Source organism: Suncus etruscus, chromosome 20 (genome assembly GCF_024139225.1).
Source record: "Suncus etruscus isolate mSunEtr1 chromosome 20, mSunEtr1.pri.cur, whole genome shotgun sequence".
Lineage (NCBI taxonomy): Eukaryota > Metazoa > Chordata > Mammalia > Eulipotyphla > Soricidae > Suncus > Suncus etruscus.
In genome coordinates, this window is record NC_064867.1 from 16,752,333 (window position 1) to 16,771,966 (window position 19,634).

At 37.7% G+C, this 19,634-nt stretch overlaps 1 protein-coding gene across 1 annotated transcript in view; it reads left to right on the forward strand.

The window, feature by feature from the left end:
- THRB (thyroid hormone receptor beta) overlaps positions 1–19,634 on the forward strand; it is a 395,989-nt gene that overhangs the window by 277,428 nt on the left and 98,927 nt on the right. Inside the window, exon 4 of the mRNA XM_049766061.1 lies at positions 15,504–15,761. Coding sequence (XP_049622018.1) covers positions 15,504–15,761 — 258 coding nt within the window. The remainder of the gene's footprint in view (positions 1–15,503; positions 15,762–19,634) is intronic.

Sequence of the window (19,634 nt, forward strand, 5' to 3'; positions counted from 1 at the left end):
TCAATGCCCTAGTTATAGGCAATTCAACTTTCCTGAAAAACCCACTCCACTATTCAGGAAGTAGAAATTTAGGTCTTACTTGGAATTCCAAGCTGATCCTTGAGAACTGTCATTTTATTTTAAATAACCCTCTTTGGAGAAGGAGAGGTAGAAAGACTGTAAGAGTTAAAATACTTGTCTTGCAAATCAGCCAACACAGTTCCACCCCTAACCACTACTGGATGTAACCCATCATTTTCCCACACAAACAACAAAATGAGATAAAATATCACTTTATAATGTTTCTGAGAAAAGACACCTGTGAAAATCTTAATGCTAAAGCTTTGGGGATCCTTTTACTACTGACCTGATAACATACCTGTCTCTATTGTTTCCTCCTTTCTGGATAGTGATTTCTTAAAATATGCTTTTGGTGTGGCTTTGCATAAAAAATAAAAACTCAGAAAATATTTATTAACCTTAGGATTAGCCTCATCTCTGTTTCCAGGCAGGGTCTGTTATATCTGTGAGAGATTTCCTCTGCTTTCCAACTTCACAGCTCATTGCATGTTTAATTAATAGAAGCCTGTAAAGTGTCCAAATTTCCAAGATTAAAAATGTGCTGTGTTTCCCAACACTTCACACAAACTTTCCATGGTCCAAAAATTGGTTGAAGGTCTTTGATGTCTACATACATTGGCCAAGATGATAATAACTAAATTGGCCGAGTATATGGCGCCTGGACCTAGGACAAATAGGCCTAGTCTCATGATAATTTGACCAAACATGCTTCCCAATCAGTTTCTCTCCTTCCCTTTTACTCTTCTCTCTTTCTTCCTACCTCTCTCTCCCATTCTCCCTCTACCTCTTTCTCCCACTCATTTTCACAGTGTTTCATCACTCTATTCTGTCCTCATTATTCACGTCCTGCAGCAGGGCCAGTGTTGCTCAGCCCATATTTGATGCCATTGTTTGCCACTCCCCATGGCTACATTGGTTTAGGAAGCCTAACATTTACTTACATGCAAGGAATCACCAGAATGTTTCAGTCTAACATAATTACATTTTACATAATGAGCAACTGCCTTAAACCCGCAGGCAGATTTGAGATTCCAGAAAGCAGTGGCTGTTCACTGGAAACAAGATGTCTCACCAGATTGAGGGTTGCCTACCTCCATGTCACTTTGACCCAATTGTCTCTCACTAATTCCTGGGTCACAAGGTAAAATGGAAAATATGGAAAAGAGTTATGACGTCACTCAGTATGGGTTGGACAAGGTAGGATCTTTTTGGTTTGGCACTGTTATCTATAGGTACAAAGAACAAAATTTATTTCTCTAAAATGCAAAAGGAAAAGAAATGACAACTCTAGTACTCATCTGTACTACTAATTATATGGCTCATGTTGTGTCTGCTTCACTTTCTTTAAATAAAAGCCTCTACAGCACGTCCTCCAAATATAGGTCTTCAGAAACCAGAAAGAAAACAGCCTGGGACTTTGGTGAAAAGGAAATTCCAAATACCTAACCAAAAAAAAAAAAATGGCCTTTTGTATCAAAGCCTACAGATCTGTAGTAGCAATGAAGAGAAGGTAAATAAGATTTGTTTGCAGCATAGAATTTCTTATAGCATTATTTTCCTTGCTGGAAAGCAATTGTAATCAATGTCAAGTGCAAATAATTTTTGGTATCAAAAAATTTGGGGTATTAAAAAATAATTCATGGATGTCTTGCATGCTGCTGACCCAGGACGAACCTGGGTTCAATCCCTGGTGTCCCATATGGTCCCTCGAGCCAGGAGCGATTTCTGAGATCATAGCCAGAAGTAACCCATGAGCATCACCAGGTGTGGCCCAACCCCCCAAAAAAAGAGTCATGATTATATTCCAAAATAATCATATCACAAATTTGCTTATGAATAACACGACTTCAAAAAGTGAACTAAGCTTTATAAATTTCACTGTCTTTTCTAGTTACTAAAAGTGAATGTCCATGTTATGGCACCATGACTAAAATGCACAGGTTAGAACTGAATTTAGATTAAATTTGAGAGCCACTGACAAGTATTTCCACTGGTGCTAATTCTTATCCAAACTCTTCCTCCTGGAGTGAGTCTTAGTGGTGGAAAAGATGATAGCAGGTATTCCAAAGCCTACAATTAGAGTAAGAACATTTTGAAGGGCTGGAGCAATAGCACAAAGGTAGGATGTTTGCCTTGCATGCAGCTGATCTAGGTTCGATCCCCAGCATCCCATATGATCCCCCAAACCTGTCAGGAGCTCAGAGCCAGAAGTAATCCCCGAGCACTACCACCAGATGTGGCCCAAAAACAAAAACTAAAAAAAAGAACATTTAGAAATGGATAGTTTTTTGTTGTAGAAAGTAAGCCTGGGCATTTTAAAATGTTTAAAAAGGGACAAGAATATGACTTAGCAATAGAGTGCATGCCCCATATTTGTGAGGCCCTGTATTGGGGGCAGAAAGGGAGGGGGAAAGTTTGGCAGCATTCTTATCATGAACCGACTAAACACTGGTAGTATACACACACCAAATTGTGACCAAGACTTCTCTCCAGACATTGCCAACTGTCCCCAAGAAGACAAACATCTTAGAAAAGGACTTCTGGCTACTTGCGCACTAACAGTAACTTGGCTTGGGTATCTGTACACTTAAAATTAATGTATAGATCTATTTTTTAGAGGAAAGTTGCAGGAGATATTTCTTCTAGTATATCTTCTCCCCTTTCAGTTTCCTTCCTTCAACCCCATGTTTTCATCTCTTTAGCAAGCTATTCTTGAACTTAATGCCATTATAATGAGACAACCCCAGAAAGCAAACTGCCCATATTGATGAAAATAATCATCTGAATTGTTTTCTGACACCTTCCTCCTAATTTGCGATTTTGGCCTCAGAGAATACCCAAGGGATATGCCATGATTAGTTTGGAGAGTTCTTTGGCATCACCAGTTTGGTAATACAGCTCTTCAGAAATTGTGCACATATACCAAACAAACAAGATAATTGCTAACAGCACAATAGTTTTTACTTTTTTTTTTTAGTCAGAAAATATTTCAGGCCAGATTTCATAAATTGGAAATATTTGTTTCTCAAGCTGTAACTTTCTTTATTCAAAAAACATCCTTTTAAGTTTCCATCAGTGTCCTTAGCCACCATTGTTCCATGTATAAAATCAAACAAGCCTATTTATTTAGACTTAATATCCTTCCTTAAGGGAGAAAATATATATTCTAAAGAATTACTTCCTTTGATTTCATTCCTTTTTAAAGATGGACTTTATTTCTTGGAATAAAAGTTCTTGATGAAATAGATTAGTCTCTCAAAATAATATTCATGCTGAGAGATGGTACTTTGTAATTTTATAGGCTTTCCTATTGTCAGTTTGACTATCTTGAAGGTTCTGAGCACCAGGTCCTTACCTGGCTTTATGTTTACATTATCAGATTGCAGTTATTTAATTTATTGAGTTGCCTAGAGATTATGAGTACAATTTCCATTTACTATCTGTAGCTTTGGGAATTTTTTAAAACATTTATTTAAAGAACCGTGATTTATTGGTGGTGGGAAAGTTACACTGTAAAGGGTGGTATAAATCTGATGATTGAAACCCAACTATGAACATTTTTGTAACCACGATGCTTAAATAAAAAAATTATTATTATTTAAAAAAAAAGAACCATGACTTACAATGCTATTGATAGCTGAGTTTTAGGCATATATTTCAACAACAATTCTACCACCAAAGTTAACTTCCCTCCACAATGTATTCTCATACTCAAACCCCCACTCCCGACCCCTAAACCTCTACCTCAGCCCACCTACCACCTACAGGCACAGTTCAAAATTCCACGGTCTTGTGTTTTCAATGTTGTTGAGTCTGTGCTTTGTATATATAGTGATTCCATTTTCCCTTCAGGAATTCTATAGCTCTCTCAGCCAAAGTTTCTTCATCTGTGAAATGGGGCTGATAATAACCTTTCCTTTCTGTCCTTGATGTAACAAGTATATTAAATAGTAAATGCCCCGGCCTAGAACTCTATAGTGAGTTAACTCTGTAAGAATTAGCTTTCAGGGCCCGGAGAGATAGCACAGCGGTGTTTGTCTTGCAAGCAGCTGATCCAAGACCAAAGGTGGTTGGTTCGAATCCCGGTGTCCCATATGGTCCCCCCCCCCCCCCCCGTGCCTGCCAGGAGCTATTTCTGAGCAGACGGCCAGGAGTAACCCCTGAGCACCGCTGGGTGTGGCCCAAAAACCAAAAAAAAAAAAAAAAAAAAGAATTAGCTTTCAATATGATTAGTTCAAAATGAAATGATCTTTCCTAAAGGCCTTTTAACTTTCTAGCTGGACAATTAAGAAACAAAACAATTCTTCCTTACCTTGATGATTAGCTTTCATTTCACCCTCATTCCAGGATTGATAGCAACTTGGAGGCAGAGTCCATACCACCATAAACACAAATTTTTTTGAAAAGTCACCATCAACAGTCTGTGGGAAACACAATCTTTGCATGTACAGCTGTCTCTTGTTTGGTAAATTACGGGAAGAGATGGTTTAATTAGAAAAACAGTTCTTAATGTTTGAGGTATAGAGTGCAAACTTCAGAATTTAAAACATCATTGAGATTGAGCAATAAATCTTTGTTGTATCCCCAAAAAGGCATGTTTCCAATTAAAGGACCATGAAATGAAGAATCAGAAGACCTGTTCTTAACACTTCTCTCATCTGCATAACTTTGAGCAAAACCATGTCCAAAAACATGACCTCTTTGAACTTTCTTTATTCCAAACCTCTGACTCTGTTTGTCCATCCAAAAGATTTTGTTCTTTTCCCTGTGATAATCATCCACATTGTTAGATGTTGACCTCATGAGGTGGTAAAGATGTGTCGTGGTAGGCTCTATCTACTGGAGTCTGGATCTTGACTCTGTCCTTTAACAAGCTGCTTATTCTGTCTGAGTCATATCTTAATTTTTTATAAAAGAACATAAAATTTCAACCTCAGTACATTATTGTATTAATTCAATATAGTTTGATTGTCTGACGTATATAATATATAGTTAAATGTTAATTTTCAGGGCAGGAGTGGTGGCGCAGGTCATTAGGCATTTGCCTTGCGTACACAGACTGAGGCTCTATCTCCCAGCGACCCATATGGTCCCCCAACCGAGATCGATTTCTGAGCAAATAGTCAGGAATAACCCCTGAGTGTCACCAGGTGTGGCCGAAAAACAAAAAAAATTTATATGTCAATTTTCACTTTTTATTTTATTGGATGTCCTTGACAGAAAAATTTGCAAAAGAAATATATGAAATCAGATGTTTGATAGATAATACAGTAAGGAAGATGTTTGCCCTGCATACAACCAATCTAGAGTCGATTCCTGACCTCAAGTGTAGTTCCCTGAGCACCATAATGATTTCTGAATGCAGAGCTAGGAATAAACCCTGAGGACAGGAATAAAATGGAAAGGGAAGGGAAGGGAAGGGAAGGGAAGGGAAGGGAAGGGAAGGGAAGGGAAGGGAAGGGAAGGGAAGGGAAGGGAAGGGAAAGGACGGGAAGGGGAAGGGGAAGAAGGGGAAGGGGAAGGGAAGAAGGGGAAGGGGAAGAAGAGGAAGGGGAAGGGGAAGAAGGGGAAGGAAGGGGAAGGGGAAGGAAGGGGAAGGGGAAGGAAGGGGAAGGGAGCGGTGGGAAGGGGAAGGGAGCGGTGGGGAGGGGAAGGGAAGGGAAGGGGAAGGGGAAGAAGGGGAAGGGGAAGAAGAGGAAGGGAAAGGGAAAGAAGGGGAAGGGGAAGAAGGGGAAGGGGAAAAAGGGGAAGGGGAAGGAAGGGGAAGGGGAAGGGAGCGGTGGGGAGGGGAAGGGGAAGGGAGCAGTGGGGAGGGGAAGGGAAGGGAGGGGAGGGAAGGGGAGGAAAGGAAGAAAAAGGAAAGGAAAGGAAAGGAAAAGAAAGGAAAGGAAAGGAAAGGAAAGGAAAGGAAAGGAAAGGAAAGGAAAGGAAAGGAAAAGGAAAAGGAAAAGGAAAAGGAAAAGGAAAGGAAAGGAAAGGAAAGGAAAGGAAAGGAAAGGAAAGGAAAGGAAAGGAAAGGAAAGGAAAGGAAAAGGAAAGGAAAAGGAAAGGAAAAGGAAAGGAAAAGGAAAGGAAAGGAAAGGAAAGGAAAGGAAAGGAAAGGAAAGGAAAGGAAAGAAGGAAAGGAAAGGAAAGGAAAGGAAAGGAAAGGAAAGGAAAGGAAAGGAAAGGAAAGGAAAGGAAAGGAAAGGAAAGGAAAGGAAAGGAAAGGAAAGGAAAGGAAAGGAGGAAAAGAAAAAGGAGGAAACCCTTTCTAGTCTAAAAACATCCCAAGTGCCCTCTTTCAAGCATTCCTCTCCTATCTGAAAAATTTTGGCTGCTGTCATAACAAAGAGTAACGAAGATATCCACAACATTGCAGACCCTTTATTTGTGAACAAAAGGGAAATACAAACTTCTCCAAATTGAAATGTTTCCTCCCCAAATGATCTTGATCCCAGTTATTTAGTGTTAGAGAAAAAAAATGGAAAATTAGGTTGTGATTCTATGAAAACCCAGAAAAGGCACAATGTATGGCCTATGTGTTTCTCTGCTACTCTAGTATATATTTTTCTCCATTTTGCATGTGATTTGTAAAAAAAATTGTGCTTTGTTGCTAAGTAATGAGACTCTCTTTACAATGTGATATATAAAACTGGTCTGATTATCCTTCCTGAGCACAAATCGAGAAGTAAACCCTGAGCACCACCAAGTGTGACCTAAAAAAACTAAAACAAAAATAATTGTCTGATTATCCAAATTACATTTTATCATTTATTTGAAAAATTGCAAATGTCAAAATTTGTTTTCAATTCATGTTATACCCAGTTCTAGTTTCCAAAGTCAGAAAAGATTCCCAGGTATTTCCTCTTAAGGCAAGACATATTTCAAGTTTGGGAATGTGAAATAGGGCTGATTTTATATATGACTTTATTATTTTTTCCAAAATATTGGTTTAGGCTGGCAACAAGAATAAACATTGAGATCTGAACTTTCATACAGAGAAATCCAATCCTGGCAGTAAACATCTGTTTCCTTTTATGTGCATTTGTGGCTCTTTAATATGAATGTTTCTGCCACAGCTGTAACTTTTCTAATATACTAAATGGGATCTCTGTGGCCTGTAGAGTAATTGCCTCAAAGTTTGAGTCATCTGACCTGAGGAGTCTCTGATTAAATCCGGTATGAATAATGGAAAACCAAATGTCCACTTCTGCAGGAGGGGTCCATTCTGTTTTATGGAAAAAACTCTCCTGGTCATCGGGACTTCTAGTCACTGTTCCTTGGGTACCACCATGCTCCTGTGTGGTCAAATAATTGTGAGATGATGCTCAGGAACCTGGCGACCACCATCTGTGCATGTATGGCATTTGAACACACATCACTTTAACTTTCTTCCAGACTAAATCTTCAAATATATATGCCACTTAATAATTCTCAGCACACATTTGTAAAACTTTTTCAAGGTTTTGACTTGTTATCAGGAGATTATCATTGTAGTTTCTAGTTTCAGAATAATTACTTGAAGTTTCTATAGCAATGCTGATTGTTTTTCAGTGTGATAGTTTGATAGCCTAATGGAATATACAAGAAAACTGGAGAAGCAGACAGATAAGGAAAAGATTAGTTTCTTCACAGTGACCAAATCTTACTCATTTAATGGACCAAGAATCCCTGCCAATGAAATTAGAGAAACCATCTGTGATAGCAAACTTAATTTTACCTGTGCATAGATAGGGCAGAGCAGGCCAGCCTCAACAAGAGGGTAAGTTAATAGGCAGGTGCTCAGTAAAAGAAAACCAAAGCCATATAGGAATAAAAGGCAACCCATTTGAACAAAGATGCTAATTTTGCAGGACTTTGTTGACAAGAAGACTTTTTTCTGGATTTATTTCATGAAACTAGACAAAGGCTGAACCAGGATCCAGCAGATCTTGGTTTTTAAAACCTCAGGAGTGAAGCAGGAGATTGGTTCTCCAGCTGAATGCAACGTGATTGGAATGTTTCAGCACATTATGATTTCACCCCTCAGCATTCTATTCCTCTAGTCATTCAAAGCTTAGTTTCTTTTAAATTTTCAAATCAGTTATAAATAAAGGTCATTATTCTCTTCTCAACCTCCAAAGTCTAGTTTCTTTAAAAAACCACTATTAAAATAATCAGAGGTAGATAGTATCTGAGAAAGGGAGAGAATAAGAGAAAGAGAGCTGGGTGAAGGGAGAAGATAAAGAAATGGGGCATTTGGCTGAGCAGAAATGGGATTAGAGGAGCCAGAGTGGTGGTGCAGGGTGTAAGGCGTCTGCCTTGCACGTGCTAGCCTAGGACAGACCCTGGTTTGATCCCCCAACGTCCCATATGGTCCCTTAATCAGGGGCAATTTCTGAGCTATAGCCAGGAGTAACCCCTGAACGTCACCAGATGTGGCCCAAAAACAAACAAACAAAAAGTGGAATTAGAATAAGCATGTATGGAAGTAGCATGTGTTCTATCTATTTTAAAATTCCTCTTTCCTACTGGCTTGGAGAGAAGAGAGGAAAAAGTGAAGAACCATTCATCAGTGGCCAGATTTACAGCTAGAGACCAAAGTTAAATAAGATCTAGTTCCAGTTCTAGCAGTGTCAGACATAGAAAGAAGTGAATTAACAACCATGATATCATAACATTCTAAATAGAGATGCCTATAATTAGTTAACTTCCCTCTACCTTTACTTCCTCTTTGGTTAAAATTACAAAAATAAAAGCTATTTTTTGGTATTATTGTATGTTAAGTAAGATAACAAAACATTCAGAATTTTTTCTATCACATGATATACTCTCTATAAATAATAAATTTTGGTTTTGGTATCTACCATCTTAAGTTGAGAGAAGGAAGGATCATGAGAATGGATCTTCCCGTCTTCTTCCCAGTGAGCTTTGAGGATTTGCTCTCTACAGTTTTAGCATTAAAACATGGTCTCATTGAACACATATATTCTATTCAGTGCTAGAATTTGTAATTCCGTTGACTCATGTAACCTTCACCAACTCTAGGAGGTATTTTTCCTAAAAATCTTCTACAGGTCATATAACCTTTCTACTCACAATGTTTGGAAGTGACATTGGTGGTGGATTTCCTTTGAAAGTAGGAACTAATTTGACTATTTCCTGTTTTAAGGAATCTTTCCCTTGTTCAGTACTCAAAATTGACATGTGTCTAAGCTTCCACTGGGGAAGTAAGTCACCAAGACCTTCATAAATGGAAGCAAGTGCCACCCCTGCTCCACAGATGAGCTAGGCCATGATTCCCAGGCCAGGCCACATTGCCCTAGGAAACTTGCCAGCAGCCCTGCTCCCTGGTGATAGGCCAGCCCACCCCAGATACCAGACAGATGACTAGGCTCAAAGAAATATGTCAGGGTTTCAGAGGTCGTGCAAACACCATCCTCTAGTTTCTCGCCGAGTGTTTCGCAAATGCTTGTCTGGGCAGCAAACAATGAACCATCATGCCTGTGGTTTAAGCAGAGTGTTTCATGGGAGATAAATAATCAAAATAAAAATGAATCCTTTGCCCTATTTGGGAGCAGGAAGGAAGGGAGGCATCCAGTTGCCCTTTCTTCTCTGTGCACAAAGCACTCAGAGGTTGTACAACAGCATCTAGTTATGACTAAACGATGATCCTAAGAGTTGTGGATGACCATATCTCTCATAAAGGACACAATTGCACAATGACTAAAAATTCCTAGAGAGAGAAAGTTTGTATGTGCTCTATTCTGCTTCAGAGGTTTGGTTGTTTTTGTTGTTTTGTTGTTTGGCTTTTACTTTTTTCATCTGCCTGTTTTAGATTTCTTTAGTCCAAAATTGCATACACTGAAGTCCTATCTCCTCTTCCAACCTCTTCCCCGCCACCATCCACTGACCAAAGTCTTTACCAAACTTTACAGGGGTTCAGCCCTTTAGGTTTGTTGCTTTCAACCATAATAACTAAGAAATGCAATCTTGAGAGGTTCTTTTATTATTTTTATGTAAAAATTTTTATTTATGCACCATGATTACAAGCATGATTGTAATTGGGTTTCAGTCATAAACAGAATGCCCCTTTCACCAATGCAACATTCCCACCATCAATGCCCCCTCCCTTCTCCACACACCTCCCTGTATTTGAGAGAGGCATTCTACTTCTCTCATTCATTAAGATTGCATGATAGTTGTTTCTGTACTTTTAAAGGACTTAAATATCATGTGAAAGGAGTTTAATCCTACCACTTGCTCCTGGGACTTTAGGAGGCTGTTTAAAAAAAGGATTGAGAAAGAACAGCACAAAAATGGACCTTTAGAGTGTATTCTAAATCTCACTCATTTGTGGGACATAAGAAAAACAAGAGAAACTATAGTAATAATACCCAGAGACAATAGAGACAAAGGTCAGGAAATCCAGCCCAGGGTAGAAAGCTTACCCCAAAGAGCGCTGAGTGTAGCTAGAGTAGAGAAGAGTCTACTGAGACAATGAAAGATGGAACTGATTGCTCTAGACAATAATTCAGCCCTTGGAAAGTGGAGAAACAACAAGCAAGGCACCCCTCCATTAACAATAGTGCAAACTACAGTGTCAAAAAGGAGAGAGAGACAGAGACAGAGACAGAGACATAGAGAGAAAGACAGAGACAGAAAGAGAAACAGAGAGAGAGAGAGAGAGAGAGAGAGACAGGGAAGCAATTTGCTTGCCCTAGAGCAAGGCAGGAGGAAGTGGAGGGGTGGGGTGGGAACAATAGACATAAGTGATGGGAAGGGTGGTGATGGGTTAAGGGATGGGTAAAGGATGGGGTTCATTGTATGACTGAAACCCAACTATAAACAATTTTGTAACCACAGTGCTTAAATAAAGTTTTAAAAAAAGAGTTTAAATTCACATTGGTCACAATAAAAATTTTAAAAAGAGAGAATTTATTCTAACATTAATGGGAAATCTTTAGAAGCGAGCTTATACATTCTATGCTATAACAACATCAGAAGACAAGGGGCCAAAGGTGGCTGAGAGCTAAAGCCAGGAAGCCATTGGTATGATAAGTGGTAACTAAGAAAATGGAATCAGACAACAAGCATAGTGTGTCCAGAAATTTCAAAGCGCTAAGCAAATGATAGCTATTACTATGTCAATGGCTACTCATCAAACTCAAAAACACTGAGAATCAATCTGTTAACACCACAGAAAGGCAATAAAGAAGAGATGAAGAGCTTTTCGGCAGTTGTCACTCAAACAGAACTCTCTTTGTGCTTCTTTGGTCAATGTGTGCTTCCTTGGTTATTCGTAAAAATGAAAAAAAGTTCAGTTTTTGGCCCTAAGTACATACTGAACAAAATATTGCTCATCTACTTGATTCCACAAATAAAAATCAATTGGCAGGTATAAACTATGAGAATTCAACAAGGCTAAGACTTCTGGGATGAGTTTAAAACCAAAATGAAAATTGAATGATCATTTTTGATAGCTGATGTTCTACTATGCTGATTTCATACGCATTCCTAGGTTTTCAAAACACTGTATATCCACATCCTTCTAAGATAGAATATAATTTTGTATATTAGTTCCTGGTACTTATGAACTTTCATTGTAAACAAAACACTTTCAGAGAGCACCTTGAAACTATAATCTTTTGACCATTCCTTCATAATTCTGCTTCCATTGCCCTTGTGCTTGTTGAGCTATCAGTTTTCTATTATGACCTAAATTTTTTGAATATTTTCATGTAATTCTCTTTTGATAGACAAATCTAATTTCTGCTATCTTTAATAAAATTTTCAGAGTAACATAAAAGTTATGTTCATGACATTTATATTTGCTTTTTATAAAAGATCTATTAGATGATGTGTTATTTAAAGTCGCATTTTTCTTTATTCCAGTTATTTGTTTGCATCGTAACTATAAAATTAAACTGGTTTTAAATGTTAAAAACACCATCCTAGCTAGGATTCATTTAAAAGAAAAGTGACTACTTCAAGGGAGGGGCAAATACGGTGCTTTCTACAGGTCCTTCTTTTTTAAGAGAATGTATTTCGACTGCTTGATACCTTAAGACCCAGAGAACATTTAGAGCATGTTTTTTGAGTGAACATTCATTTCTATTCATATCTTTAATCTACATACAATTTCTATTTTACTTTTAATACTTTGCACAATAGACCCCTAAATAATAAAAATTTTAACTATAGTTTAAATTTACTCCAAAATTGTGTAACATTAACACCTGAAAAGGAGACTGTATTTTTATCAAAAAATTAACAATTATTTGTTTTCTTACCTTAAATTTTCTTAGGAGTAATCATGATCATTCCTAGTTGTACTCAGAGTTTACTTCTGGCTCTGTGCTAAGGGCTTCCTTCTGGAGGTGCTCAAAGTGTAGTGCTATAGATTAAATGTAGATTGACCACATGCAAAGCAAGTGCCTAAGTGCATTAGCCTTTATACTGTTTCTCTGACTCACCCTAGATTTTCTTAACCACATTGATTTCAAACATAATTAGATAGCAGAATCATCTGAAGGACAGTAAAAAATACCACTAAAAGGAAATATCTCATTTGTTTGAGTATTGAGAGAACTAAAGAAGATAAGCATTAGACACATAAATTGCATAAAATGGGTCAGAGAGATAGGTACAAAGAATGAGGTGCTTGTCTTGCTCATTGTCAACCCGGTGTCAATCAATAAGCAGCACATTTTGTCCCCCAAATTCTGCCAGCTGTGATCCCAAAGTATAGAGTCAGGAGTAAGAGGAAGGGAGGGAGGGAGGGAGGGAGGGAGGGAGGGAGGGAGGGAGGGAGGGAGGGAGGGAGGGAGGGAGGGAGGGAGGAGGGAGGGAGGGAGGGAGGGAGGGAGGGAGGGAGGGAGGGAGGGAGAAAGACCTGAAAGAAATATAGGTGAAGATAACTTATTGTTCACACCAACAATATGCCTCGCCCCACTCATCCCCAGTTCTTGGGAAAATGAGAACCAAACATTCTTAGATGATTTCTCTGTGGAGTTTTCCATGACCCAAGCAGGTATCCTGGCCCTCAGGTTTCCCCAAAATACACCAACCAATAAAGCTGTCAATTAAGCAATTGAATATCATTGTTATGAATGCCACTACAAATGATAATTGTGAGATCATAATGACCTCTCGTGAATAAAGCCCTTTCCAAATCATAACAGCTTCTATTCCTACAGAAAGGGAATGCAATATTAACTTTGGCCTCACCCTGAAATAATGTCCTTTGCTTTATAGACACCCATCTTACATTCCCTGGGGGAGTCAATGAATAAAGAAGGCTGAGCTTTAAGAATTTCTGTAAAAGATTCCAATGTAGGAGGCTTTATAGATTAATATGATAAACATCACTTAAAGTGGAGCTTTATGAAATGTAATTTACTGAGGTTGTAGAGAATCTTTGAAAAAATGAAGTAAACATCATAGAAATATGTTTTGGTGAGAAGGCTTCAGCTCTTTAAAACTAAAATGAATCTTTCAGGCCCACAATTAATTCTTATATTCAGTAGCTTTATATTTAGAACATGAAAAACTTAAACCCTCATGGATAATAGGTACTCAAGTGGGTTCTTCATAGCTATGTTTAGTCTGAAACGCAATGTAATCTTTCAAGATCTTAATCTATTTTCTCCTCATGTATAATGAGAAAAGTACCTTTAAATGTAGTTGGCGTAGTTAATTCACAAGCCATTGAATAACGCCATATAAATTCACAGGAGAAAAACACCAATGTTTGTTTCAACTTACCTGATATGTGCAGTACAGTCCTTTGCAAAGAGTAAATTTTCAAGGCTCCTTTCGGAATAAGATCAAATTTTACAGCCAAAAGCTATCACATGGTCTAATTTATTTAAAGGAAATTATTGCTTATAAGCCAATTTCAAATACTTAATCCAAGCATTTCCATTAATTATCACAAAGAGATCCTGTGTAAATTGTTATTTTACTATTTTGGTTCACAGTCTTCTTTTGGAATAAAAATAGAATTTATGAGTACTAGAATTCCCACGTAGTAACCTGAATATCAAGAAGCATAAATGTGTCTTCCAAAAGTGACCAAGAGCAGATTATGCATTTATAGAGAATTTATCCTCACCTGCCTCAACTAAAGACTTTGTGTTAATAGAAGGTGCTTATGAAAGGCATTTTTAGTCTTTGAATCAAATGATCTTAAATTTATTTTAAATGTTAGAGAAGCTGTATAAAATCTCCACTACTGTGCTTTGACGAGTCTTTCTAAGATTATTTTAGCATTAAAAAATCATTACACATTATATTCTAAGGCTGGAGAGGTAATATAGTGGGTAGCAGTTGCTTTGCACACAGGTTTGATCCCCAACTTCCCATTTGTTTGTTCAAGCACTGTTAGGAGTAACCCATGAATATCATTGGGATGGCCTAAAAAATAAAAAATACAATAAATACATTGTACTTTTTCAATTATTTTACACATCACTTTAAAATAAAAGTATATTTTTCTAATTTTGACAATCACCTAAGAAGTTAGGCAAATTTGGGCCAGATGGATTGCTTTTTAATATGTCTGCAGATATTAGCTTACTCAGTTTTTGCTCTTTACTTTATATCCATGCAACAGTAAATATATTCCAGGATGTAGAATTTGATACCATGGAAGGTTAATATAAAAGTTTTTATGTTATTCCATTTTTCTATTTTTGTAGAATTCAGTTCATCAAGTCCTTATAACTTGAATTTAAAAAAAAAACAACATATGATACATAAATAATTAGCTGTCTATATACCTATATAAGTAATTAACCATCAAAGAAATTTGGACTTACCATTCTATCATTAGGGATCTGAATTTGCCCTAAACTAAATCACTTTCTATTTGTCTTCATATGATCTCACTGCCCATTTGAGACTACATCGAATCCATTTACAAAATTTGTCTCTGAAGATGTTGTCTCCTTTTTTATAGATCCTTGACAGGTGAAAGGTGGTAAGAATAGAGTTGTTGTTCCCCTGTATAGCCATGTGCAGGTCCCCACTTAAGTAATAGGGTGCCCTTCAGGTCAACCAGTCAAACAAGGCTGAATCCTGAATGTTCCATATCCTTAGTATCTGAAAAGTGGTCATGACCAGCGCTGACTCTCAAGACCTCAAATGATCATTTAAGCAGCAACATAAATTCACGTGGAAACAGCTCTTCCCACAGTGGAAGGCTGTAAAAGCACAGCCTTCCCACGGAGGAACTCATGCCTTTCTAGATACTAAAAACTCAAGAGAATGTGTTGATTATTCCAGCAGACAATCAAACAGTGGTGGCTAAGTGCCTGAAAGCTGACAAATTCTGCATCCTATCTGCTGTCAAGTGGAGGTGCATATGAATATGATCAGTCCCAAAGAATTGAGTAACAACTTGCCTTTCAAATCTCAGCATCTCAACAATATCTTAGCAACGCCAATAGTTTGTCATCTTGTGTTTTTCAACCTTCCAGAAAATGGCCTTCCAGCCTGGGACAAACCGAAGCACTGTCCAGACCGAGAACACGACTGGAAGCTAGTAGGAATGTCTGGAGCCTGCCTACGCAGGAAGAGCCATGCAGAGAGGCACAATCCACTGAAAAATGAACAGTCGCCACATCTCATCCAAGCCACTTGGACCAGCTCGATATTCCATCTGGACCATGATGATCTGAATGATCAAGGTGTCCCAGGTGCCCAGACCTTCCAAACAGAAGAGAAGAAATGTAAAGGTAATCAGATTTTTATTAGACTTTACCAAATGTTTCAACCAGAAAAACCGTTCTTAGTGCTGTGCTCAGTCCCCACTGATTCTAGTCTAGGTGTTCATGTGTTTGCTCTAACTGATCTGTTATGATGTTTGGTTTTGGGGTGCTTTTATTCATTTCTTCTTTTAATTAGAACAACTAAGTGGGATCCAAAAGAAAGCAGTTCATTTCTGTTTTGTGTTGTATTGGGCATTTAGGGAAAGGACATTTTCATTTTGCTAGTTAGCAGATAGCGTGTTAATTTGAGCTTTAATTCTATTTTAGAATCTGAGAAGAAACACATATTACCATCATTATGTAACTACTTGCTTTGATGTGAGTGGTGTGTGTGTGTGTGTGTGCCCGTGCGTGTGTGTGTGTGTGTGTGCCCGTGTGTGTGTGTGTGTGTGTGTGTGTGTGCGTGCGTGCATGTGCACATCTTTTCCCACTATACCAATAGCTAATGAGATCTCAAAGTCTACCTTTAAAACTAAGTTGACAATTGATTCTTTAAAAAGAGGCCTTAAGTTGTCTTTCTTTTTTTTTACTTAAATCCTACATCATCATCCTGAATGGTGAGATTATGGTGTTAGGAGATTGTCACCTCATTTAAAAAAAAAAAAAAGCTAAAACTGGACTAAGTTCCTGATTGCATTAGATTTAACTGGTCTTCACCTTACATTGCCTCCATCCCAACAGATGTCCAGTATTGATCACTTTATTGTCTTAGGGTTCCTCCAAATCTTCACTTCTTAAATCACTGTTTTTAAGGTGTCCAAGAATTCAATTTGCGTCTTTAAATGCCCATGTTCATGTGACTTTTCATTCATTTTTAATTTGGCATTAAAAGAAGTGGTCTTTTGTTTTTTTCTTTTAGGAGTACAACTCATGATAAAGTTTTAAATTAAAGTTTGAAACTTAAAAACTATAGTAATAATCACATACCAAAATATCTCAGTGAAAGTTTGCAAAGACTATCTATGAGTCATGAAGGTCTTCTGCAAACTCTTTTACCTTGAACATAATCACATGATTATATTTATCCCTTTCAAACAGTGTTTTTCTTTGCTGGAAATATTTGTTCCAGGAAACTAAGAATGTAGATTGTTTCCATGGGAAATGGGATATCTAAATGTAATTGTGGAATGGTGGTCTGAGCTGTGATTTGAGCACATTCAAATTTGCATGTTCTCTTTGGGAAGTTTTGTACTTGAATTCTCATCTTTATTATAGAAAGGAGTTGAAAAATACTCAAGTAGAATACTTAGGAGAAAAAAATGTGTGTGCACATTTGTTGGAAATAGTGTTGAGATTTAGTCTTAGAATTTGTCAGCATACTGAATTTACAGAATTTCATAAGCTGTATAAAACCATGTCCATCCTTGATTTATAGTGAAATGCCAATGAAACTATGGTGTCCTCAAGGTTTAAGAATATCAGGGCTGGAGTGATAACCCAGCAGTAGGGCATTTGCCTTGCATGCACTGACCTGGGATGGACCTGGATTCAATCCCCGGCATCCCATATGTTCCCCTGAGCTTGCCAAGAGCAATTTCTGAGCACAGAGCCAGGAGTAATCCCTGAGTAACACTACGTGTGGCCCAAAAAAAAAAACAAAAAACAATATCACTAACTAAATATGATTCATGCACAGTTGATATTCATTATTATTTTTGCTTAATTTCCTCATCCAGAGTTCATCTATGTATTTGTTATTTATGAGAAACTTTGATCAGGCATCTAGAGTTCCCAACACTACATTTTCTAGTTTATTGGTAAAATGAAGCAACAACAACAACAAAAACATTTAACCAACCCCATCAAAAAATAGGGAGAAGAAATGAACAGACATTTACTCAAGAAATACAGATGGCCCAAAGGCACATGAAAAAAAAAATGCTTCACAGCACTAATCATCTGCGAGATTGCAAATCAAAACAACAATGAGGTATCATCTCACACTACAGAGCAAAAAAGCACAAGCAAAATGAAATATCCAAAGATACATAAAAGACTGTAAATTTGAAGGCCAAAGCAATTCTACAGCAGATAGGGAACTTGCTTGCATGTCCCAATGCAGATTCAATCCCTGGTACCTCATATGGTCCCCCAAACCTTCCATGAGCACAGAACCAAAACTCAGCCTTGAGCACTGCTGGGTGTGGCCTAAAACCAAAAGAAACCCATCAATTTTTATTCTAATGCAAAGGCCAAGATTTTTTAATATGATTGCTTTATTTAAGAATCATGGGTACAAAATTGTTCAGTTAGGTTTCAGTCATAGAATATACACCACCCTTCACCACACCAGTATACCTCTCCCACCATCAATGTCCCTTGTTTGCCTCCCACCTCCCTCCTCTGCCTGTCTCTGTCTCTGGGAAGCTCTCTCTCTCTCTCTTTCTCTCTCTCTCTCTCTCTCTCTCTCTCTCTCTCTCTCTCTCTCTCTCTCTCTCTCTCTCTCTCTCTCTCTCTCTCTCTCTCTGTGTCTCTCCCTCCCCCTCTCTCAATACTATTGTTAACGAAGGGGTCCATGCATGTCACTTTCCATTGTGCAGCTGTACCATAGTTTCTTTAGCCACTCATCTGTTGTCAGGCACCTACATTGTTTCTAGATTTTAGCTATTCTAAATAGTGCTACAATGAATGTAGGAGTGCAGAGGGCATTTTTGTATTGTGTTTTTGTGTTCCTAGGGTATATCCCTACTCAACTTCTATTTTTTTGAGGTATATACATATTGTTTTCCAGAAAAGTTAGGTTAGTCGGCATTCCCACCAGCAATGAATGAAGTTTCCTTTCTCCATGCATGGACACTAGCACTGGTTGTTTTTGGGTTTTGTGATGTGTGCTAGTCTCTGTAGTGTGAGATGATACCTCATTGTTGTTTTGATTTGCAATCTCGCAGATGATTAGTCTGTGAAGCATTTTTTCATGTGCCTTTGGGCCATCTGTATTTCTTGAGTAAATGTCTGTTCATTTCTTCTCCCTATTTTTTGATGGGGTTGGTTAGATGTTATTTTGTTGTTGTTGTTGTTGTTGTTGTTGTTAAGTTCTGTTAGTTACCTGCATATACTAGATATTAACCCCTTATCAGATGGGTATGGGTGAATAGTTTCTCACATTCCAGGAGTAGCCTTTGTATCCTAGTCACTGTGTCCTTTGAAGTGCAAAAGCTTCTCAGTTTAATGTAGCCCTATTTGTTTCTTTGCTTCCACTTACTTGGACAGTGGTGAGAAACCCATCAATTTTTAGATAAATGTTTCAGATTTATTTTTTTTCCTTACAAAAATATAACTCATAATACATAATGCCTAAAAATTGCACAACAAAGAAATTCAGCTCTTGCTAAAATCATGCATTTTTAAATCTATTTTGGGGTTTGAATTCTAGCCCTTCTCCTGTATGTCCTTGAGCAAAGTAAGTTGATTCTTGATAGAATTAAATAAGATTACATGCTTAAGTATCTAACCTTGTAATTCTCTTCTACTGCTCTCTAAATAGCAGCTATTATTATTACAGTGATCATTATTACTAGCAATGCACTATTAAATTACAAAAATTCCTTGGGCTCTGTTATAGGCCTGGTAAGGAATAGTAAAGTAGAGGAGAACAAATGATTGTATTGGGGGGCATGATGTTTCAGGAAGACTAAAGTTGAATGGGTCACCCATTCAACTCTCTTTTGTGAAAGTAAGTAATAAAATATAATTAAATTGTTATTGTCTTTTTTCTCAAAATTCTAAAATATTGTTTTGATTTGAAGTGAAATAGTTTTATTTTAGAATGAGGGAAAGAAATAAGATAGAATATAAGCTTCCCCAAAGAAAGGAGATCCTAAGGGAACCTCATTAAGTAAA